General features: G+C 39.3%; 1 protein-coding gene across 1 annotated transcript in view; it reads right to left on the bottom strand.

Annotated features, from left to right (window-relative positions):
* Nucleotides 1–2,167: 2,167 nt before the first annotated feature.
* LOC310964771 (cilia and flagella-associated protein 47-like) overlaps nucleotides 2,168–24,133 on the bottom strand; it is a gene marked incomplete at both ends in the record, with an annotated part of 63,013 nt that continues 41,047 nt past the window's right edge. Inside the window, 19 exons of the mRNA XM_083938029.1 lie at nucleotides 2,168–2,359; nucleotides 3,454–3,619; nucleotides 3,771–3,932; nucleotides 7,571–7,745; nucleotides 10,701–10,885; nucleotides 11,201–11,348; nucleotides 13,354–13,510; nucleotides 14,513–14,617; nucleotides 15,454–15,565; nucleotides 16,497–16,604; nucleotides 16,829–17,004; nucleotides 18,897–18,994; nucleotides 19,086–19,139; nucleotides 19,571–19,682; nucleotides 20,248–20,421; nucleotides 21,782–21,925; nucleotides 22,195–22,260; nucleotides 22,385–22,512; nucleotides 23,908–24,049. Of these exons, the coding sequence (XP_083794155.1) occupies nucleotides 2,168–2,359; nucleotides 3,454–3,619; nucleotides 3,771–3,932; nucleotides 7,571–7,745; nucleotides 10,701–10,885; nucleotides 11,201–11,348; nucleotides 13,354–13,510; nucleotides 14,513–14,617; nucleotides 15,454–15,565; nucleotides 16,497–16,604; nucleotides 16,829–17,004; nucleotides 18,897–18,994; nucleotides 19,086–19,139; nucleotides 19,571–19,682; nucleotides 20,248–20,421; nucleotides 21,782–21,925; nucleotides 22,195–22,260; nucleotides 22,385–22,512; nucleotides 23,908–24,049 (2,604 nt within the window). The remainder of the gene's footprint in view (nucleotides 2,360–3,453; nucleotides 3,620–3,770; nucleotides 3,933–7,570; nucleotides 7,746–10,700; nucleotides 10,886–11,200; nucleotides 11,349–13,353; nucleotides 13,511–14,512; nucleotides 14,618–15,453; nucleotides 15,566–16,496; nucleotides 16,605–16,828; nucleotides 17,005–18,896; nucleotides 18,995–19,085; nucleotides 19,140–19,570; nucleotides 19,683–20,247; nucleotides 20,422–21,781; nucleotides 21,926–22,194; nucleotides 22,261–22,384; nucleotides 22,513–23,907; nucleotides 24,050–24,133) is intronic.

The raw sequence follows: 24,133 nt of genomic DNA, 5'->3' as shown, positions 1-24,133 counted from the left end.
TGCAGATGGTGCTTAATGGACGCATAACTGAGCGTAACTGCCTCGTGAATAATTCCACGGGCACAAGGTGAGCCATAGGACAGCTCCATATGTGGACGCACAAAAAGGTAAGCTCACACACATACACACACACACACACACACACACACACACACACACACACACACACACACACACACACGCACACACTACAGAATTTAACCCTTTTAACATATCAACCAAATTTCAAACTAACTTTAAGGTTGCAATACCATTTTTTCCTTCCTGATACCGATTCCTTAACTTGGGAAATAGCCGATTAGGAGCATCAATCCTATATATATATATATATATATATATATATATATATATATATATATATATAAATCTTTTTACACCTATGCATTAAAAGAAACACATACATTATTATTATTATTATTTAAAGTTGTACTTTAATTGCCTTTTAAATCTATATCTATCAAATAGTGAGTTAAAACAATGGTGATTGACCAAGGAAAGCACTTGCTGAATATTCCAATATCCGTGTCTATGGCGATCCATAGGCTAGATGTAAATACGCCGCCATATTGGTGACACTGCTGACGCTGTATTTATCCGTTTTACAGAGGCTCCGACTTGAAAAATAGCAATGGCAGATTTACAAAGAAAGAACAGGGATATCTGTAGCAACATATCCTACATATTCATGAATTCTGGTACATTTTATAAACATAAAAATAAGGTTATTATCCACTGGCGGTCAGTGGACTGCCTTTTAAAGACAACCAACGAGATCCAGAGAGCTGGCTAAGTGCATGACAAACACTGACACATCACTGACAGTTTACAGTAACATCTTAAACACACACTCTATGTGGTTTCTAAGACATGAGAAATACTTTCCAAATAATAATGTTAAAAATACAAAAAAAGTCCAAATTTGACTCAGATGTTGTAGACAAAGCCAGTGAATGAGAATGCAGATGTTTGTTTATAGTTAGCATTGGTTATTATTTCAGATCAGATTGTAGTTCTGTTTTTACATGAACATTAAAAGATATTTTGCTGAAATCCAGTGTCCACACCGTAATAAATTTACTTTGATTCAGTGTTGTAAAACAATACAACGTGAGATCTTCCATGGAGAGTGAAGTTTTGCTTCATAGACACGGCGTGCGATATTTAAATATTGAGGAAATTGAACTGACATCTGAAATATCCGGTGAGACTTGTTAAAAGATTCTTGGCTGAAAATGCAGCTACAGATGCAAGGATCCACGGTAGAGCCTGACAGCCGTGTGTGCTGTGTAGGATGTATTGGTATGCACACGGGCCCACACACTAGGCAACCTGTTAAGGCTCATGTGGTTTGATTTATTAAATGGAAGATACGGAGATTTTCAGAAAGGTTGCAGTATATTTCAAGGTCGTCCTGGTTAGTGAAATATAATGTGGGGTGGCAATATCTGTCTAATCATAAGGAAAGGGATGAATAAAGTTGGTAACATTTTACCTGAAAGGGACTCTGAGGCATAATAGGGACACCATAACCGTTACTAGCATTTATTGCTCATCATACATTTGATTTCTGCTGAATGTGTAAAACTTCAGGGACGCTGGCTCTTTTCATAAAGTACACTGATGAGCTGAACCCAGGAAACGCCATTATCCCTTATCAATTTTATACCAATCATAAAGAATGGCAAGGAGATAAGGAGAAGCAGCCACAGAAGGTTTTATGCCAACTAAAGTGTTAAATACGGTACATCCATCATCCATGTGTTACGACATGTATGATGACTTTGGAGAGCATTGTTTAAATAAAGGCATAAAGACGAGGTTAATTACAATACTTTTTTTTTCAGTTTCACGTTCAAGTTTTCAAAAACAATCCTCATTTTCATTTTAATTCAAATGTTCCTTCACATACTACAGTGTAGACAAAAACATCTCTGTATTGGCAGAAGAAGTAGTTCATTAGAACTGCTGTTAAAAACGAGTAAGGCGGCTAATGAGCCATTTTAAAGAGGAAAAATGACAAATGATGAAGACCATCAACATCATGTGTCAGTGTAAAAAAAAAAGAAAAAGTATAAATGTATGTCCTAAAACCATGGCTATAAATGTTGAAAAAGAAATGAGACAAAAATGACGATTCCTTAGCTGCATGAGAGTGTGAGGATGTCCTTTATCTGCGGGCTTTGAGAGGGGACGAGTTAGCCAGGGCGGGAAGTCGAAGGTTTCGAGCCACAAAGTTCTGCAACCGTTCATTGGCTGGACGGGGCAGGGAAGAGCTGCCATTGGTGGATATGGTGCAGATGGGTGGGGAGTCATGAGGGGTTTTTCCTCTCACCTCATAGGTCCACTGCATGTCTGCTGCCTGTAATATTAGAAGTAAGCTGTCAATCATGCAACTCTGAAAATTGTCATACTAGCATTATGGAAAGCGATGGGAAGAGATGTCTGGATATCGATGGGCAAAAACACCTAAAATTATATTCATAGAATCTGGGGTTACAGTATGTAGCACACATTTTCATTTCCAAAACAACTTTCAGGGAGGTCGACTCCATGACTCCAAAGGTAGGCGGTACATGCTGACTTCTACCGTTCAAATATTCTGTTTCACTAGGCAATACAGTTTATCACGCTTACTTAGTGAATAGGTCAACATTGAGTGTTGCTGCTCATGGGGGAATTGTTGGGTCTCTGTAAATTATAAATAAGTCATTGAGTGTGGTCTTTACCCTCTCTATATGTAAGACTTGTGTCATGATTTGGCACTGTCAATAAAATTGAATCGAACTGAATTGAGTGAAAATGTAATTTTGCATATGCATGGTTTTAACGTCATAATCTCTAAGATTTGAGATACCTTGTTTCTAGCGGCCTCTTTGCCGGTAAGATTAAATTGCAGGCGTGTCTGTTCTTTCAGAGCCCTCCATCTTGTCACCTCTTTAATAGATAGTGACTTAAAAGACAATTAAATAGATAAATATCCAATGGAGTACAACTTTGAATCCATACACAAACACACGTGTTCTTATTGCACTTCTGCCCTTACTACGAGTCTGACTCAGAAGTTGGAAGTTCCCAATTTCCGATTACAAAGAAACGCAGCATAACCGGCAGTGATAAACTCCACATGGCAGACCAACGGCTGTCAGCAGCTTCACTAACATGGCGGCGTATTTGCATTTAGGGAGGGAATGTCTCCACAGCCACACAGATTGGAATACTCGACAAAAAGGCGAGTACAAGTGCTTTCATTAGTGGGTCATATGATCAATCACCATTGTTTTAACTCACTATTTGATTGATTGAATTTACTAGATGAAAATCTTACAGATTATATCTTTAACTTTGACCAGTACTGAACATTTTTTTGTTTTTTCAGCAGACGTTTTTTAAGAATAACAGAAACTGTAATTGAACAGCACTGCTTAAAAGTAATATAATAATAATAATAAATACCTGGATGGTTAGTCTTGCTCTGTGCTTGCTGCACATAGTAGGTGTGAAGGACACAGTGATGAGGGCTCCAGTAGAACCAACAGGAGGTAACATCCCTGAGGCTGGAGTCAATGTGAACGCATTGCTACTGCCTGGCAGGAATGCAGCTGTGAACGGCTCTGGCCTCCTGGAGTGGGATTGTAAGAAACTTTTCAGCCCCTACGGTTCAAGCTCCTGAAATGGTTTGGCTACACTTAAGATTAGAGGTGTAGTGAACTGCAGGTAGAATTCAATTTTAAGTAAACTTGGATGGAATAAGAGCGACTAAACACACACACCTGGTGGTGCTGGTGAGACGGAAGCCCACAGCTGAAGTCTTGCCCAGTTCAGTGGCTTCAGTGAGGATGACATCATCCACTTGAGGCTCTATGGCGACAAGAGTGATGGGGAACTCCCAGATCCTGCCAGATACACGCCGCACAGCTAGGACCACTGAGCACCTGGACACACACACAAACACACAGTTTTGTTTTGTTTTTTGGTTGGTAACATTATAAGTCAATTGTAACTTACAATTGTGACTACGTCATTTTGATGAACATGGTCGTAAAAACCCTATTCATCCCAGCACCATCTTTAAGGTCATTGATATTTTCAGTCTCTGTCATTTCTGTTTCCTGTCACGTCCCACACTGGTGTTTTCTAGACCACAGAACAAGCTCATAGATGAGGCATTTAAAGGCCACGGGGAGAAAATATACGAGGCATCAACTGTGCTATCACTTTTCATTAACACCAAACAAAACAGAAGATTTTTTCTGCTTTGACAGCAGAGGCCATTAAAGAAACGGCTGCCAAAAATGTACGTTATCAGTATTACCGGCTCGTCATTCATCCTCCACCGCATCAATCCCCCATGTTTTCACCTTGTTTATTAACTCCATCACAATATTTGGGCTTTCTAAAGAAACTTTGTGCCCTTCTTCTGCAGTGATATGTAAGCACACCACCACTGCTGAATATGAGTGTGTGTCACAAGATTATTAATATCCTCTGCTGTCCTGTTTCACCATATAAAATATAAATAGAACGCTTTTGGTACTGCAGAGCCTCTCAGCATACCTTAGGGCCATAACATGGTCCGCACATGTACGCAAATCAAATAACCCGCTCAAAATAACCAGTTCGTAACCGTTTGATGAGGCTCTCGCTTTACTTGCCTGTATGGCTCGGCATATTTATGACACTCTGTCACCGCTTCATTCAGACACACATCCCATTATTCGCTTTCTTTCTCAAGGTTCAACGATCATAGATGGAAAAGCATGAATCGTATGAAACACTACTAAATCATAGATGGCCAACCGGAAACAATTTGTACTTTGTATTTATAAAAACATGATTCAAAAAGAGACTAAGCCACACCCTCGGCACTGCTCACGCTCTGAGAATGTATTGAGGACTGAACCTGCCAAAATAAATACATAAATTAATAAATAACTTGATAAATAAATAAATGAAATATGCCATTAAATGTATCAAAAATAAAAAAAGTACATGAATAAATAAATGACTTGATAAATAAATAAATATGCCATGTATGTATTAAAAAGGATAATAAAAATAAATGTGGGCATTTATTGAATGATAAAGTGATTTTTTCTTTTTAAATTTACCGTTATTAATTCAAGTCTGTAGTCTGTATTCTTCTCTTTATACATCTCCGTTTACATTTTTTCAGGGGAAGGCCTGCCCATTTAGACGTACTTGCATTTATCCAATAGCGGCTGGAAGTTCTTTTAAAAAAGTTCCCTTAAGGAGCTGGTAATAAACACCCCCAAATACTTGAACCCCTCGTCAGTTGTTTTAAAGAATAACCCCGATAGGTGTAGGGTGTACAGGTAGTATAACAACATCCCCCTCTGCAGCAACATGTAGCTTGCATACAGACACACATGCTGCATACCAACAGAAAGCTAAGAATCTCTTCTACACGCTCATATAAACCATTCCTATGACCAACAAACACAGTAACAACAACAAGCGATCAAACAATGCAAGGCGAAAACACAGAAATACGAGTGACGCATTTATTCTTCATATGAGGGTAAATTTCATGGGGTTCACCTCGTTTGATATATGAAATGATCTATACCGGGATAGAAGATTTTGGCCCTACTGTGAAATACCACAAGTAAAACAATGGTAAATTCTGCAGTCAAGATGAAAGATAAATGATGAGTGAGAGAAGCTGCATTAGGCTTTCACTGGAAATATAAAACCTGGATGCAGTTTGCAGCTCCAATTTAGTGTGTGTTCCACTTGTGTGTTTTCTTCAAGTCATTCCTCAACCAATCCATCTGGAAAAGTTTGAGCATTCCTATTTGTCTCAAGAAACACGATTCACTAAAACGGCCTTTGATATTCCCGCTGTCAGTCTGCGATACCTGGTCTCCTAATCTCACCACCCACAGCAGAGAAATAACATGCAGATAATGGAAGAGCCTATTAGCGACACCACACCCCCCGTCATTTCCTCATGGAGAACTCATTAGCTCTCGGAGGTATTGATTCTACCAGGGCATGGCTCATTAATGGACTCCGTAGATGAAGACGGGAGCTGATAAATGACCGTCCTCTTCACTCAGCAGGATGTTGCATAAAATGTACAGTACGGAGGACAATAGAGAGATAGGTACGTAGAATCTGCTTTGTTAATGTTGAGGACGGAAACCTAAACAACTAACACTGAATGTCAATACACCTTTTGTCTGTTTATGAGAAAACTCCACAGGGCTCCTTTAAGCTGCGGTGAAACAGAACTCCAAACTGAAATAAACTGTGGTGAAAGAATAAGTATACTGGTATAAACAACACTCCTTTACTGAGTGGCTTATGTCTGATGTATCTGTCTGATGCACTTTTAACTCCCTTTAAGTTGTAACCCGTGAGATTTGAGACACGTTGTTTCTTTGGCCGTAAGATGTAATTGCAGGCGAGTCTGTTCTTTCGAAGCCCTCGATTTAGTCATGTTCACGGTTGCTTAGCGTGTTTACTTTTTTTTTTTTTTTTTTGCTCTTTTCTAAACTCTTTTGACACACATTCACCTCACGTCATCAAAACGCCCCATTTCAATTCTGTGGACACACCGTAATGCCCCGAGCTTATCAGTCTCCGGTAATAGTTGTTACACAAAAAAAATCTGTCTCGATGGATTTTCTGACGTATCTAACTGCCGAAAAAGACCATGGGATGATTTGGCGCCGGAATTACACTTTAAGTAGAGGTGGCTAATGAGCTGGCATCCCCCTTTTACCTCTGAGAGAGCACCACAATCTTTAGTTCAAAACATTAAGACTCAGCACATGTAGACAGTTAGTAATAAATGAATGCAGAGGCCACACCCACCTGAGAGAGAGAGAGAGAGAGAGAGAGAGAGAAAGAGATAAATGAATGCAGTGTTTACTCACGACGTTCAATGCAAGTGTGTTATCTGTAGAGAGGGAGTATGCCTTCTTTCCTGTTGTGTGTGTGTGTGTGTGTGTGTGTGTGTGTGTGTGTGTGTGTGTGTGTGTGTGTGTGTGTGTGTGTGTGTGTGTCTGTGAGTGTGTGTGCGAGAGAGCGAGAACGTGCAGGGCTGTATGTGCTTGTTTTGTTTTTCGTATTATTAGCATCCTTTTGTTTTTTTCCCCCACAAAGGGGGTGTGCATATTTTGTGCTTGTGTGTGTGTGTGTGTGTGTGTGTGTGTTCGTGTGCTTTTTAACTTTTTAGGGGTTTTTGTGCCTCTGTCAGAATCTGCATAATTCTCTCACAGCACGTTTGTGTTTGTGTTTGAATGTATGTGTGTGTGTGTGTGTGTGCGTGCGCGTTTGGTTCTCTCTGGTAACGAGTGTTTGTGAATGAAACTTTCTCTGGTCTTTTGGCGATTAATGTGGTGTGTCTCTCTGGTTTGTGTGCCTCAAAATGAGCCTGCATGGTTTCTTTTTTTTCTATGTGCATTCATAATGTTTTCTCTTGAATGTGCAAGATGATTGTTTGCTTTAGCCCGTGGAGTGAAATGTATGATTTAACTGAAAAGCTACTGAATCTCTGCAAAAAAACATTACTAACTGAACATGTTTCTCCGTGTGTATGTACCTGCACGGCCTGAGGGGAGCGTAGACTAGATTAAGGGTGAGTGTTACGATGCCAGTCTCAGGGTCCCTCCTCGCTGCCTCTGCAGAGACAGAGAGACAGTCCTTGGCCTCCGAGTGCTCCGTTTCGCTGTCTGAACGAACTGCGCACAGGAAGTCTTCCGCCATCACCCGGGAAACTGTTAGAAAGTAAGAAGTGGGAAGAAGGTAACTGGGCTGGTGCAATGACCACCAGAAAAAAAGACTACATTCACCAGTATAGTACTTTTCTATAAGTTTCATGTATATTCTTTATTCTAGTGCAATAACTACATCCTAAACAGCGTAAAGTTAACATTTAATTTGTACCACTATGTACTTTTATTCCAGTGCAATAATCACATCCACATCCATCAAATGGTTTTCATTTATTATAGTGCTATATTAAACTTATTTTTACTTTACCTATCTTGGTTGTGGAGGCTTTTTTTTTGTCTTGTGATGTCTATTTTGTGTCTTCTATTTCTATTTGTAGTCGATTCCCATTCTATTGTATTCTATTCTATTATTTTACCCAGGCTCTGTACATCTGGTGACCCATCCAAGACTTCAGATCGATATATGTCCGTGTATTGACCTTATTATGGTTATAAATGTATAACGGGTATCGGTCAGACGTATAATGCTTTTCAGCTCTGTTCATATGTGAACAAATTTCAATGCGTCAAGCTCCTGTTTTCACTCTCCACATCCTGCCAGTGCTTCACAATAGGGATGTCTCGTTATCTTGAAATACACGGTACCATTATTTTTGTGTGAGGAAACTTGCATTGCTGTGTAGCAGCGTGGGATTTGTTTGTTGTCGGTTGGCCCCGGCAATGGAACATTAATGTGGGTTTACTTGATTTGTCGACAGTAATGTAATCAACACGTGTGATGTGACAGTCAAAAAATATGACAGAGCTCTCGTTTTGTTTCTTACGGAATCGCTACACGATCGAAACTGCGTGTGCAACTCTCAACAGAGATGAGGGGGAAACGCTACGTCTGTACTGCGTATGTGCACTTTTTTATTTTGCCTTTATTTAACCACGTTTGTCCCATTTTTTTTTTTTTACAAGGGAGACCATTTCTTGACAAAGATGGGAATGAAGCGGGGTGACTCACTGGTTAGTTAATTCCATCATCAGCTCTGAAAAAAAAACTGTACTTAAAATGTTGAATTATAAGTGTTATTTTGACATTAATGTATGTTATGGACTACTTCTCCATAGGGAACAATCCCATACATAAATCTGATATGATGTAAACTAAAAGTGTATATGTCTGTATCCCACATTATATGCTTACGGATGTTATGTTAATATAAGTCATAATATATACTCATATCAAATCTCATCAGACCGCAACCATAAGATATCAACACGTTGAATTAATTAATATAGACAAGTCCTTATGGGCTAAACCTTCTTATAATATGAATTCTAAAAAGTGTTTTTTTATTTGTTTAAGTTTTACAATGTTTATTAATTCATGCTAATTCATGCTTTTAGAAATGGAATTGTCTATTGCAGTTGAATCAAAATCCTGTTGTTTTTTTATATCTTGTGGCCTTTGTGGCATCAAAAAAATCTGACTCACTCACAGGACAGAGAGTGCAGCATCAACTCACAGCAGCATGATGCAGTTTGTTAGGTTTTTATTTGCTTACAGCACCAGTAATTCTACCGCTGTAACAGTGTGTTACATGCATCAGAAAGATTGAACATGATCCTGTTTGCGCTCTCCAGTCGGTTTAAGGTCTTATTTTTCAGAGGTTGAATATGAACTAACTTCATCTCCATGCAGACTCTGCAGGGTAAAAAAAACTACAATGCATTAAGTCATTTTTCTCTTACATCCCCACCTGATTACGGCCCGACGTGTTCTTTGTTTCGAATGTGTGGTGCTTTAATTAATTACTGTCAAGCAATTATACGTAATCATCAATCAATCACATGCTGAGCTGAATCCGACAGATCCTGGCACATCTCATCACATAATCAATGTAGTCACTAGGTGACAGTTAAAACAATTTCCCCATTCATTAAATACACAGCCATTGCTGTGTCATGTGGTTCTCCACTGCTTATTTGTACAGCCTCATGTTAACTCACATAAGAATGATCCCAATGACTTTAGTGCAGCCAGGAAATGTAATACACATTTTAAATTCGGAGAGAGAGAGCAGAGGTATTAGATTAGTAATTAGTATTGGCAGGGGGACTCAGTTTTGGTATCAGAATCAATATTAGAATTAAAAAGTTCAAATGGATGCATTACTATTTACAAACATTTTGGTCTAGGTCTATCTAAGGCTGGGAGATATGTCTCATGTCTCTCGATATGTATCTCAAAAATTCAATATATATCAGGATCTAGCGTGTTTTCTGGTGATTTAATGAATAAATAGTCTATGAAACAACCACATGATTACGCTTATTTTTGTAAACCCCTGTGTGAATTGAATAATGATAAATGAAAAGTCCTGAGTACGGAATTGAGAACTTTAGTGCAAAATGAATTTTACAGTTTCAAGAGACAAACATTTTGATTTTAGCTATACACTGACTCGTTATACACACAGGCACACAATTACTGAGTAATCAGACAATAGTTTGGTTTAATTACACTGTGGTACTCCTATGAGCAGAATTCTTGAGTAGGCAAAAACAAAACCGTAATCTTTAAATGATATTCCCTCAAAATATTTTACATCTGGTATTCTGTTAGTAACAATTAATATGACAATTAATATGACATTATTGTGTTGAACTATATGATTTAATTTAACAGTGTGGTCTCTTTTGCAAGGTCTACAGAAAGTGCAGTTTTAGATGATAGATGTGAGTTCGGACAGTTTTTTACTACATTTTTGCGAAAAGATGCTGTAATCATTTGGTAATCTTTCAAAAAACATATCCCTCTGTCTGCTTTTGGAGTAGTACAGTACTAGACAGTACTATATCCCCGACTGTGAGGACAATTTCCAACAATGTCAGAATTTATGACCCTGAAAAGGTTTAAAAAACGATCCTCAAAAGTGTTTTTCTGATATCGCAAGACCACCTGGACTCTAAAAAAACAAAGAGTAAAGATCACAAACTGGCACACACCTTCATGTCCTTTCCCGTCTTGATTTCCCGGAACACATCCGGTGAGCAGTACATCCACCTTCCTTTCCAGCTGGCAGCCTGCTTCACAGTGGACCACGCCAAGTGGACAGTTCTCAACAGGCTCCTCCACGGGAATCCCACAGAGAAGGTAAATCCAACAGATGGTTGACAATTCCGACTCTGACCTAGAATACGGATTTTGATATTGAGTACACAGTATTTACACAGTATTTAGGTTTAGCAATGAACCAGTACTGAATTTGAATACATGCCAGGCATCTTACTAATGAAGGGTACCTGTGGCAGGACAAAATCTAATACCAGACCAACAGCGGTGTACAGCATGTAAGAAATCCAATTTTCTTTTTTCTTATTCACAGAGCTAAGGATACTTGCTTCTACATTAAACTGAGGACTGAATGTATTGGTATGGTAGAGAAAAGAAATGAATCTCTAGAGACCAGGCATAGCTTCTTATGCAGACGATAAGACATACACACCTCTCGTCATCCGTCCTGAAGGTACTGTTGTTGCCTGGGCTGCTGCATGGCTTCATAGCGATGCAGAGCCAGGCCTGTTGTGGCTCCATGGAGTTAGGCGTAAACATTACAGGCACATCAAAAGTCCCCCCTTCACAGATCTGTATACCTGCAGCCAAGACGGAGGACAGTCATCAACGTGTTTTTAAATGCTCTCTGTCCAGGAACCAAATGAGAAAAACATTCACTCTGGTAACCACAGCTAATAAAACATACATGGCAATTGGTTCACATGTGGACATCTGCAAAACCATGGAGGCTGATTTCAAGTTAAAGGAAACAAACTTCTACGAAAGCTATCTTTGCTGGAACGTCCCAGGTAGATTTATTTAGAAGCTGATGAAGACTAAAAGTCCTCCACATTCCCACTGTCGGTAACAGAACATTTATCATACTTTCTTTAAAATCTGAAAACACACTGAACATCTGCTGGATATTTTTTGATCTGTTTTGTTGCCAATTGAAAGGATTTTGTCTCACTTAAACACAGCCAACTTACATTTACAGGTTTGAAAAAATGTTATGGCCGCATTAATTGTTTTTCTGTAGTCAGTAGGGGCAACAGGAAAAAAAAACTATATTTGAGAAAGTTCTTACTTCGTATACGTGCCTATTTACACATCCAGCAATGAGAGAACAACATTAGCATTCATCTGGAGTTGTGTTTGTGTCCTCCTGATGAATGCAAGACCAATATTCACTGTCTTTCAGCCCTGCTTTAGCATCCACAAAACAGTTTTGGGAGCCAGCGCAACGAGTGCATTGTTATCCTTTGTGTTTACCTTCATTAAATCGCAATAAAAAACAACATCAGGCTGCTACTGTATAACCACACAGATTACACACATCAGACTGCGCAGTTATTTGCTACTCATCCTGCATTTCGCCACTCTCGGTTGAGGCGGACGGCACAGTGCTGCAGTGTTTCAGGGTTCACACTGTGGAACTGAGCCTAGCACCTAGCGGACTGAATTTCCGCATGTGTGCATGTTTTTCAAGCCTAACATTGTTTAAACAGAGTAGCTAATATGTGTAGCGAGGGCAACAACTTTGTGGACTGCTGAGTCCCTGCTGCTTTCCGTTTAATTGCAGGCATTATTTTTTAATTTCAGCCCTAATTAAGTACAGCGTTTCTGACAGAATTTGATTTTATTTGTTTTCATATATATATTTTATTGTATTTATTTATTATTTGTGTTCTCTGACTGGGGAGAGGGAGACCTTCAGTTGGGTCCACAGTGTCAGGGTTGGACTCTTGCTCACAGACTACTCGCACTGGTTGCTGCCATGTACAGGTTAGACCCAGGGCTGCTGCTGGCCTCCAGCTTGCTGTGACCTATGCTGCTGCGGCCGGCGCTGCCAAAATTTAAGTTGATACAGCCGCTAACTTCGTCTTCAGGCTACCACCTCTCTGCCCTTCCTGATGAAGTAGTCTAGCTAGCTTCTTAGCATAGCATGTTAGCCTTTGCTAGTCTGGAAGCTTCAAGCCAGGCTGCCTCATAAACCTATGGTTGTCACAGAGACTACGTCAATATTTTATAGATATTCCGCTGACTCATGAGCAAAATATATGGTATTTAATATATTTAATATACCGTATTTGGATTTTTCGCTTCAAAAAGCTGCCTGCTGCTGCTGTAAAAAGACTGATGAGAGCGAGCCAAAAGAATGAAGAAAATTGATCATTCTTTGTGAGTTTTTCACTACAAATCAACCATTTTACATTACACATCCTGATTTGATCCATTAAAAATATACAGTGTAGACAATATTGATTGGAGCAGCTTTAAAGGTCAGTTTTGTTTTCATTTCGATCCAAAGAAATGACGTCAAGCACAGTGTGCGGGAACTGTTAGTTGGGAGCATAGTGGACATTTTCTCGTAATACAACAACAGAAAATCGGACCATAAAAACACAGAAAATCGTTAATACACCTTCAGTGTGGTTCAGAGGGATAGAAAAGACCTCCTTGTCGGTAGAGACTTGATGGCAGTTGGGAGCCCCACTCGGCTCGTCATCTGAGAAGAAATACAAACAGTATAACGCACACGTTTGAGTGTGTCACATGCATGCGACAAGAACGAATGAGTGACGAGAAGACAGTGCCTGGGACCTGTGAGTGTGATATTGAGCACGGCTGAGAGATCAGTGGGGTTTGTGAAGGGTATGGTGATGGAGGCACTGGAGTCAACCAGGGACGAGATGCTCAGAGGCTCCTCGCACTCTGGAATAAGGCCGCGCCCACTCAACAACACACACCATTCCTGCAACTACAGAAAGAGAGAAACAGATTAGCACATGACACAAGTGGGAGAGCTGTTCTTATGGTTGTATCTGAGCTAATCCAGCGACATCTGCATACATTGCACGCTTTTAGTAGGACTGACTATTTATTGATATTATTTATAGTTATCTACTATCGCAAATCATTATTTTTGGGAAACATTTTGTGAACTTGGATGCTTGAGATGATTTACTATTATGTATGACTACACTGTTGCTATTCATAGAAGAATAAATAAATGAATAATTGAATTGATTGCAGGTTAAAATTAAAATTACACCGCTGTATATTGCATTTAAAGTTAAAAACACAATAAATACATAATACATAAAACCTGTAACAGTAAAAATTAAAAGGGGAGTTCATTCACATTAAAGATTGATTTACATTGTGTATATCTTAACATGTTAAAAGCAAGCATTGTGTTGATTAGAATGCCTTTATTGTCATTGTGTCGTTAAAAACGCTCACCGAAAAAGTGGCTCCTTCGAGCCGGATTTGAACCAGCGACCTAAGGATTCCTGAATCAGCCACTACAGTCCTCCGCTCTACCAACTGAGCTATCGAAGGGAGCTGTCCCATGCCCCACCGTTACACCGATTGTATAGACCTTTGTACACTAGCAGTTGAGAAGGGTGGGGGGAGGGTAGTTCAAACATTTGTATTCATGTGAAAGTAAACCTGTTCTTCTCAGAGCTGATCCTTGATGTTTATTCAGAAGGAAGACTCATCTATTTGTCTAGTCACTGTTTGTATTGTTTTTATCACCCGGCGCTAGTGAACAGCCTCCTTTGCCTTAAATAAACTGTGCAATTTGCCAATGAAAAAGCTTTATGATGTTCTCTGATCTCTCCACGTTTCGGATGGATGATTGAGACTGATAAAAAATAAGTGATTTCTTGTCCATATGTATTCTTGTGTGCGCGTGAAGGCGGGAGACAGTGATTTATCTTATCCATTTTCTCTCTGTGTTTGTGCGCGTATACACCTGAGGGCACGTGAAAGTGATCTTTGCCATGTGGTTCCCCTCTCCGATGGATGAGGGACTAAAACGGACACCAAGCTCGGTGGAGGAGTGGGGCTCCACAATAACCTGGAACACACACACACATGGGAATAGCTTTCACGGGGACAGTTATGGAGGATAAACACACTCATGCTCAAATCATTTAAATCACACTGCTAGGCAATCCACGGATATACAGCAAGTATTTTTCCTTTTCAACTCACAACGGCTGACAACTCTTGGTAAAAAGACAACAACTGTGTTATCAAGTGTCTAAGTATACTGTGTGGGAACTAGCAGCAGCTTCTAAAACCAAGCAGGACTTCTCATTGTCTTTTCTGTTTTTTTTTACTGACGAAAAAGACACAGTACGATAAAAATGACGACTAACAGAAAATAACAAGGTAACTTCCTCCAACGATTACCAACTGATACTTTTCCTCTTCTACAGTTCGAACTTTGATCTCTTCTAAACGGACATGAAAACAAACAGAACGCCCCCTTGTGGTCTTAATGTTGAACAACCCATAACGGTGATAAATGAAATCATGGATGGAAATAACTTTACTTTTACTCTGTATTTTAATATTATCTATCTAATAAATTTAAGCTATCTGAATAGCATTCATGAAAGAGAATCCATAAATAAATAATTATTTCTAAATAAATAATAATGATCAAAAGATACATCGTTCTCTGTGGTTCTTTAAGAGATGAATTCCAAAGCAAATTCAGTCATACATCCATTGAAGTACAAAGAATATCACAGACAAAGATAAATCAATTTCCCCAGGGGCAATATAAAGGTAACTTAAGATGCGTGCTGTGAAAAATGACGCTTTATTCTGAAATAACGGGATGGAATACTGAGCTGATGCAAGTAAGGATGAGGCACAAAGGTAAGTGTGACTGTGAGTACTAACAGTACTTCCTGAATGCATTTCCAGTGTGTAGTTTCTGGGGTTACTGTTGGCTGCAATCAGCTCCAGAGTCTCAGCTGTTGGGTTAACCAGAGGAATGGTCTGGCTGGTCCATCTGACACACACAAACACATGCACACAAATTTGTATTCAGCAAGGTGAAAACACAGTAAAATCATACAAGACGAAAAGATTAGGAAGCTGTAGTAGAACGTTTAATACAGCAGGAATATACAAATATAAAAAGTCAGGCAGTGAAATGTAAAGTGTAGTAATGATTGTATAGGTTTTTTTTTAATAAGGGTGTTCAGTACTAACAGTTGCAGAATAAATTTGTGTTTGAATTTAAACAAATAAATGCAGATTTGAGCTGTTACTTTTTGTGGGCAGCTGTCAAATTAATGTTACGGTCAGAGCAAAGACCGTAGTAAAGTGCTGTCAATTAACCAGTCAAGTCACTTTATCCCAATAATGGCAATTCCCCACACATTCATCAAAGAAGAGGAACCTTTACAGAAACATTTAAATAATCAATAACTCAACTACTCAATTTAAGGAACATGTATTTTGAACCTCACATTCATTCATCCACATACAACCCTCGTGATTGAGCCTGTGAATGTTCTCATTTGTCCAGGTCATCGTTATCCCCAAAGCGATTTCAGTCAAAAACAACTGGACCTAGACAAATAACCAAGCCCCGTTGCTTTTGACTGGAATTGCTTTGGTGAACCCTTGGGATTCCTGTCCCACCTTCTTCCACACCTGAAATCCCAATCGGAAAGCCGATAGGGTACTATATATTTCCAAGATTGTGAAAAATACACAGCAAAGTCAAAAATCTTGCTTTTATTTTGCCTTTTAACGATATCCATTTCTTCACTTTTGCACTATTCCTGTGTATCGTACAGCATGTGTGCACAAAGTCCCAGCCAATAACCCTACATAGAGATACTGAGTGTCTTGGTGTGTGTGTGTGTGTGTGTGTGTGTGTGTGTGTGTGTGTGTGTGTGTGTGTGTGTGTGTGTGTGTGTGTATGCACCTACTTGCCCAGCTGACAGCAGACCTGTGGTAGCGTGACGACCGGAGGAGGAAGAGCATAAAGCTCAAGCTGATACCAGAACTCCCCCACCAGCTCTGACTGGAACACCACACTGGCAGAGAACAGACACTAAACCTATGCAAATACTTTATATGTACAGAATTGATGGGATTATTTTATTATCAAGCACATGTTGAGGTCTGTAAAATTGTATTCCAAAAACAATGAATGGTCATGGTTGCAATATGGTCTCAAATTCCAGGCAAATATGTCTTTTTAGATAATATTAAAAAAAAAGGAAAAAAAGTTGGCCAGCTACAGTGCTGTGAGTCATACCTGCCAGTGCTCTTCCCGACTCTGCCAGGGGAGAATGTAGCTTTGTAGGTGAGAGTCTCCCGTGGGGGAATCGAAACCCAGTTGGCGCCACTCAGGTCGTCGCCTTCCAGGTACACATCCAGCATCAGAGGTTCTCCTCGTGGGTTTCTCACAGGGATCTCTATGGCTACTGAGCCCTGAGAACACAGCGTTTCAAAGATGACAACTGTTTTTCCCCCCTCTGTGATGTTCTGATAGACTTTTGATCAAAGCGTATAAGGAAGATTACATTTTCCTGTAACAATGGCCTGCAGCAGAAACACTACTTTTGGGTCTGCATGTTAGAAATATAATAATACTAAAAATAATAATAACCATGAAATGAGTTAACTCTTTCCACCTTCTTTCAGTATAAATCAAATAGGCACCTACAGAACATTAGTCTCAGTATGAATACAGTGTCTATTATCTTGCCAACTTACAGATGGCTTCTCTCCTCTAATATCTGACTACTAAACCATCACACTATTACAATTTAATGATGTGTTTCAGACACTTAAAGATCCCCTCTACACATACGTATATCTGTGTGAAATGTTATCTTCAGACATTAAATATATAATTAACACATTCAAATATTCCTTCTACCTCATTTAAAATTTCTCAATATAGGAATATGCAATTTTTTTTCATTTCACAAGTTTAATTACCTGACACAAGATGTCTCATAATGCACTGTGAAGCCCATTTTCTGTGTTTGTGCACTGGAGGTTTCAACTTTCCCCATCACACTTGTGTACGCTGAATATTCCAAACAACTTGTAGTGTCAAAAATCGAGCCATACGCAACTTCAAAACACAATTTTTATCGGAGCCGGACTTTAAATTCTTGTTTGTTTGTTTCAAATTAAAGTTATCATAGAGGACACCAATATTTGTGCAATTAGTCTACAACTATCGTGTGTCGTACAATAAATGGTGTTTCGTTATCATTTCTGCCTTAATTATAAGCTGTATTGCGATCTGCATTTGCATTTTCACCAGATTAAATGAAATTGAAAGAAGTACAAGTCATCACACTTGAAGGGTTTTTGAAAGCAGACTGTATTTGCTTCGCGCAACAGTTCTTTTCCAAAATGCAGCAATTTCAGCCATAAAATGACAGGCCTCAGGGGGATATTTAAGGATTTTCTGTCATTTTTTTTAGGTGTTGAACAGTAAAAATGGGAAAAAAGCAGCACCACACAAAAGATCAGAGGTGCAAGATATGGGAGGAAATGGAAGAAAAACACATGCACTTTGTAACTGATTGATTTTATCACTGCAGAGTGATAAATGCAGTTGAGGAAAGAGTCTGAATTTCAACGTTTTCGAAATGCCGTTTTACCGAAATCTACCAAAATTATTTTTTACCACAACTTGTGCAATCACTGATATTTTTATTGTATTGACACTGTTAGGTCATATCATATTTTCTCGTATATAAACTTCCTCTTGAAAGATGAATTCACCGTCAATGGCCAAACCCCGCAAACGCATCCATTACATCCGACTGAAGCAGTAACAAGGGTAACATTCAACCTCTGGACACAGCTACACAACCTCCAACAGGTAAACACTACATGAAACCGAGTAAAAAACAAGTAATTCAATTCAATTCAATTTTATTTACAGTGCCAAATCATAAAAAAAGCTATCTCAAGACACTTTACATTTAGAGTAGACCTAGACCACACTATGACTTATTCATGATTTACAGACACAACAACTCCCCCATGGACAGAGACAAGTTACACTATAATAAAAATATTATAATTATAGTTATTATACAGTATTAATCCAGCAATCTTGTGCACACAGTGGTGACGAAATCCTTCCCTTTAACAGGCAAGAGTACAATCTGTATCCGTAAGTGTCTTTTCTTCAATCAGTATTCAGCAAACCTCAATAAAAATGATTTCTTTACATCTGTAGTCTCTGAAAACACTCCCCTGAACCGAGAAATATGAAGATGCTAATTTTTAGTTCCCTGAAGGTAAGTTTCAACAGGCAATCCACTTAAGATTGCAGGTGTGTTTGTAGAACGTACCTGAGCAGCACACTGTACATCTATGGACTTGACGGGCGCTGCTGGCTCACAAATGATCTCTAGCGAGAAATGCACCTCATAGCATCCGCGGTCATTTCCTGGATGAGAGGTGCAGAAGTACAAATCGGGTATAAATGTAAACGTATAAATGTACACACACTGTACAGTTTATGGTACGGTAGAGCTTACCTTTGTGCTTGTCTCCCTCCTGCATGTCATCACTTTCGACAAATGACAAACAGCCTGCAGGAAAAATTGTGGATAAAGGTTCAGGTTTATTTTTTTTTAATGAATGTATTTATGTGTCTAGTTATATTAGCTTTATCTAATTTCTACAACTAATGTTGCACACCATGAGAATTTTGTACACTCACACATGTAAACTAACCCTTATCCTAACATGCCTATGCAAGCATACTGTAGATGTCCTGTTTATACAAATTGACCTAAAAACATGCAACAAAAACACCCCAAAATTACTGTAAATAGTAAAACCAAAGCATTCCAATGTAGGTGTTAAAACAGGCATAGAAACAAACAACAACAAGAGTGTATTATTCTGTGTGTGTCAGCATATGTAATAGAATTAGATAAACAAAGTAAGCCTTCCACGTCACATACAAACAAACCCCAACAATCAGAAACATGCAGCCAGGGGAAGAATAAAAAATCACCGGTCTGTTTTCCTCGTTTCCACGCTGACACAGCAAGGGTGTATGGAGCGCAGTGACCAGGTTTAATCTCCAGGGAGGAGGTGCCACTTATAACAGCTAGATCTGTCACCACCTATGTGCATGTGCATACGCATGTAGCACAAACACACGAGACGGAGAAGAAGCATGAATACGGAGGAAAAAAGGAGAATACATGCCAGTCTAGAAGGCACGCATTCAAACAGATGCAAAGTGACACAATCGAAGCAACGCCGTCCGTCAAACCACATGGAAATTCATTATTCTACCATTCTATTTAGTATTCTACAAATATAGTTTTTCAAATTATATATTAATTATGATACAAGGCCCAAAATGTTCATGGTCCATCAATATATCTTTTATCAAGCAACAAGTTGTTGCTGCTCATGGGGGAATTATTGGGTCTCTGTTAATCGTAATAAGTCATAGAGTGTGGTGTTTACCTACTCTATATGTAATGTGTCTGGGGATGACATTTGTTATGATTTGGCACTATAAATAAAATTGAATTAAATTGAATTATTGCTTTTCATAGTATCAATACCAAAGGAAAACAAACCTCGCTAAAAAAATAAACCAGACGCTGTAAGGATCGCTCCAGTACCTTGTCAGTAAGTAACAGTATGTGTGGAAGTTATTTGCATGTGTGCTTATACCTTGAGAGTGAGTTTGTTCTGGCTGTAGTTTGGGACGTCAATCTGCGTGTGTGTGGTTTGACCCACGGAGCACTGTAATACCAAATGGTCCACAGGCAGGGGGTGCTCTCCCTCTCCTCTGAGGGTGAACACGTGCTCAGTACCATCACAGTCATTATGCAAGGACAGCTTGCCCTGTTGGCGGTAGGGAGGAAGTCCAGGCAGTCAAACACAAACAAACTAATTTCACCCAAATGAAATATAGATGTGTAAGATAAATTTAAAAATCTATAATCTATACATTTAAGTTGTTTGAAAATGAATTCTTCTATTTTTACCTCTCTCATAAAATAAAGATCTTTTTTAACTTCTAGTCCTATGACGGTTAAACAAATGAACCACTCTGAAAAGGAAAAATCGTTCTTAGAAGTGTTTGTGAAAGTAGTGAGGTAATCATTCATCACCGTGAGGGATCAACTAACTAAATTGCAGAACACTTACAGTATCAAAAGACTGTTTCTCAAAAAAAAAAGAAAAGAAAGAAAGCTCGATTACAAAAAAAGAAGATGCACTGGAAGATGATGCTGGCCTCAGAGGAGACAGTGTGAGTGCGCCCTTAGAATCCCAGATACCATCAACAGGCCAGACAATGTGCTGCTGTTGGAGGTATCTAGATAAGTGCTCATACTTGAGCTGACTGTTCCCTAAGAGGATGCTAATGAGAAGGAAGGCCAAGTATGAGGACTTGGTGGATGAGCATTGTTGACAGGGGATTTCAAAGTGAGCTTTGTCCTCAGTGTTGCTGCTTGAATTATGCCGAATACACACTAACTCAATGGCACTGCACTATAAAGATTTCACAGCCTATTATAAAGTGTCTAAGCAAGGAAGTTATATAGCAAGAATTTGGCAAATGAAGACAGAAAACAAGCAAGTAAAACACAAACAGTCAGTGCGTTTCCATGCATATCAGTAACCCGAAAATGGTCTTTCCCCAGTTAGGATTAACTATTAACTAACTAATAATCGGATATTTGAACTTTCCCCGTGTATAGATGAAAGGTTGGAAATGGGAAAATGACGGGAGTAACTGGACCTCCGGTACAGTAGGTGGCGCTCTGCCAACATACAGCTGGTCGGAATATGGCTGTTTTTTTCCGGTTGACCTTTATCAAAAATACAAGCGTAGGAAAAATGGACGACTTTTGGATAGAATTACGACAGAAACTTGCTGTGGCGAAGTCCATCCTTTTGTTTAAAGGTACACGCTCTATTGTTTTGTGTTTGTCAGCGCCGTTGCTTCCTGTTTTATTAACCACTGCAGAGTGGGGATGTTAATCAGGGAAGGCTGTTTCATGCACTAATAATTGGGGTACTGAAGGAGTTATCCAGATCTGTTGACCAGGGGTATGAGAACTCCCATTTTACCAGGGGTACGGTGTTTACATGGCGTTTGAGAAACCGGAGTATGCACTTAACCCGGATACAATTGGTTTTTTAAACTGCATCTAAACGCACTGACTGAAACCACACAGGAAGAAAAAAAAGGTATTACCGTGACAATGCATTGTGCCGAAGGGTGAAAGGTGAGGGGGTAGCAGGCTCTTGTCCCTGCAGGCACATGCAACACCTTTGGGCCCGAGAATCCTTCACCATACACCTCAGCTTGCATTTTCCAGTCTTGGTGGGTCTCATTGTGCTGTGAGAGAAAAATATAACCGCTAACTTGAGCCGATCATTCTTAAACAATTTGGCAACACGATAAAAGCAATTTTACAAAACCATTACATCATCTAATTTTCAAACCTAGAACTTTGAATACGTTACTTTCAGTCAAGTGATATAATTAGTCAAAGATAAATTTCAACCATGCTTTTTGGCTGCTGTCTATTCAGGATTACCACTCTCTTCCAACAAAGCAGTTTCTCATATGAAAGTCATATCTAAAATGATTCATAATTAATTCACCAGTGGTATGTCTTGCGTGACTGAACGATGAGCAGGCGAACTGAAGTCCAAATGGACGGATCCTCCCTGTGGTCACAAATTAGATAGTTTTAGTAACATTAGCCATAAAACACGAAAAGCAACAAGCAATCCAGCATCTAATATACCATTCACAGGTTTACTAAGCTCCATTATCCGATATGATATCTACCTGTGACGTAACCAGAGCCTCTAGCACATAGACCCTAATATCGCACCAGGACCTCAGGACCACCTGACATGTAAATTGCCCAACTGAGTCCGCCTGGAACCGTAATGGGATGTCCACACAGCCACAATCTATCAAACAGAGGGAAGAGGAGACTTAGGAATGGGAGGAGGTGGTCAATCTAAGGATAAGTGTTGACAGTGGCGGATATATATTACATGAACATAAGTGAAACTGTTAGGGCAGTTCAGTCGCACGACCTTGTCCAGGGGATCAAGGACCTTTGAGAGAAAAGAATGAAAACCAGGGAAGTAGGATCTTAAGTACATACACTACAAACTCTTTGAAATTTGAAATATCGTACGTTTTTGTTAAAGTTGTAGTCCGTAAGATGTCATCTATTTAATTGTCTTTTAAGTTACAATGTATCAAAGCGTGAGTTAAAACGATGGTGATTGATCATATGACCCGCTAATAAAAAAACCTCTACTTGCCTTTTTGCTGAGTATTCCAATCTGAGTGTCTGTGGCGACATGCCCTTGCTAGATGTAATTACGCCATGTAAGTGACGCTGCTGACAGCAGTTGGTCCAGATCGTCACTAATGGTTATGCTGCATTCACTTGTAATCGTAAATCAGGCCCGCCAAAGAGGCCGCCAGAAAAAATGTATCTCAATTCATACTGGTACTGGGTTTGAAGTGGATGTGGCTATGTTTTAGATTTATTACGTAAATAAATCAATAAATTCCATGAACCAATCATAAAAAAAATCTTTCGTCATTTGTACGACGTGACAAAACCTAAATTTATGGTGGACATTGAGAAACAGTGGACCTCAATTTTGGTGAGCCGCGGTGGACTCCCGTATATGCACCACTCATTTCTCCCCAAGACCGGTTCAACAATTTCCCCCAAAAGGCTATGGGCGCTACATCTAAGCACCTGTTGTATGTGCTGGTTGTCACTGGCGATGTCAATCAAAATGAGGGAACTGTCAATCAAAAGGTGATACTGATCTGCCACGCCCAAACAGTCATGAGAACTGCTCTAAACAGCAAATTGAGCTGATATTTGAAACATGTTTTTTCAATAGTTATGAAAATGTATTTCCATTTGATTTTTGTAGATGCTTAATGAGATACTCAACTTTGTACCATACTGTATATACATTTTTACTATTTCAAGCCATGTTTCCTTTAAGGCTTCAAGGTGTAAAAAAGTGTCCCTTGTCCAAGGATACCTGTCAAAGGTGGAGTTTGTAATACTGAACATTGGTGAAAAGTCAAAGACGGACCCAGCAGCTACTGGATACTAGTACAAATTATGGATGTATAACGAAAGCTGGACAAGACAGAGACAACATCATTCAGGCTTGCTGCCAATTTGTCCCAGTAACCACTCACAGACGCAACAAAAAGAATCTGCTGTAGCACACGAAGATTGTCCTCATAGGCCACCAGACTGACAAAACAGGTATACTCAACATTCACGCAATAGTGAATACTTCAGGTATTTAAATATGTACCTGCAGGATTCTCCCATGGTATGTTGGTGTCTTCCTTTATCGGTATTGCAACCGTACTGGGTAAAGTAAAGTACTGTGGCAAAGAAACCTCCACACTGTACTCTATCTGTTTATTGTGGTGACCACCTCTCAACAGTTTGGCCTGGTAAGAGACAAGAGAAGAAGCAAGTAAAATATGGACAACAGGGAGAACATTTCATAATACTGATGTGCCATACACATCTTC

This window comes from Echiichthys vipera (genome assembly GCF_963691815.1).
Source record: "Echiichthys vipera genome assembly, chromosome: 23".
Classification (NCBI taxonomy): domain Eukaryota; kingdom Metazoa; phylum Chordata; class Actinopteri; order Perciformes; family Trachinidae; genus Echiichthys; species Echiichthys vipera.
Note: the sequence above shows the minus strand (reverse complement) of the source record. Positions and strands in the feature narration are given on the sequence as shown.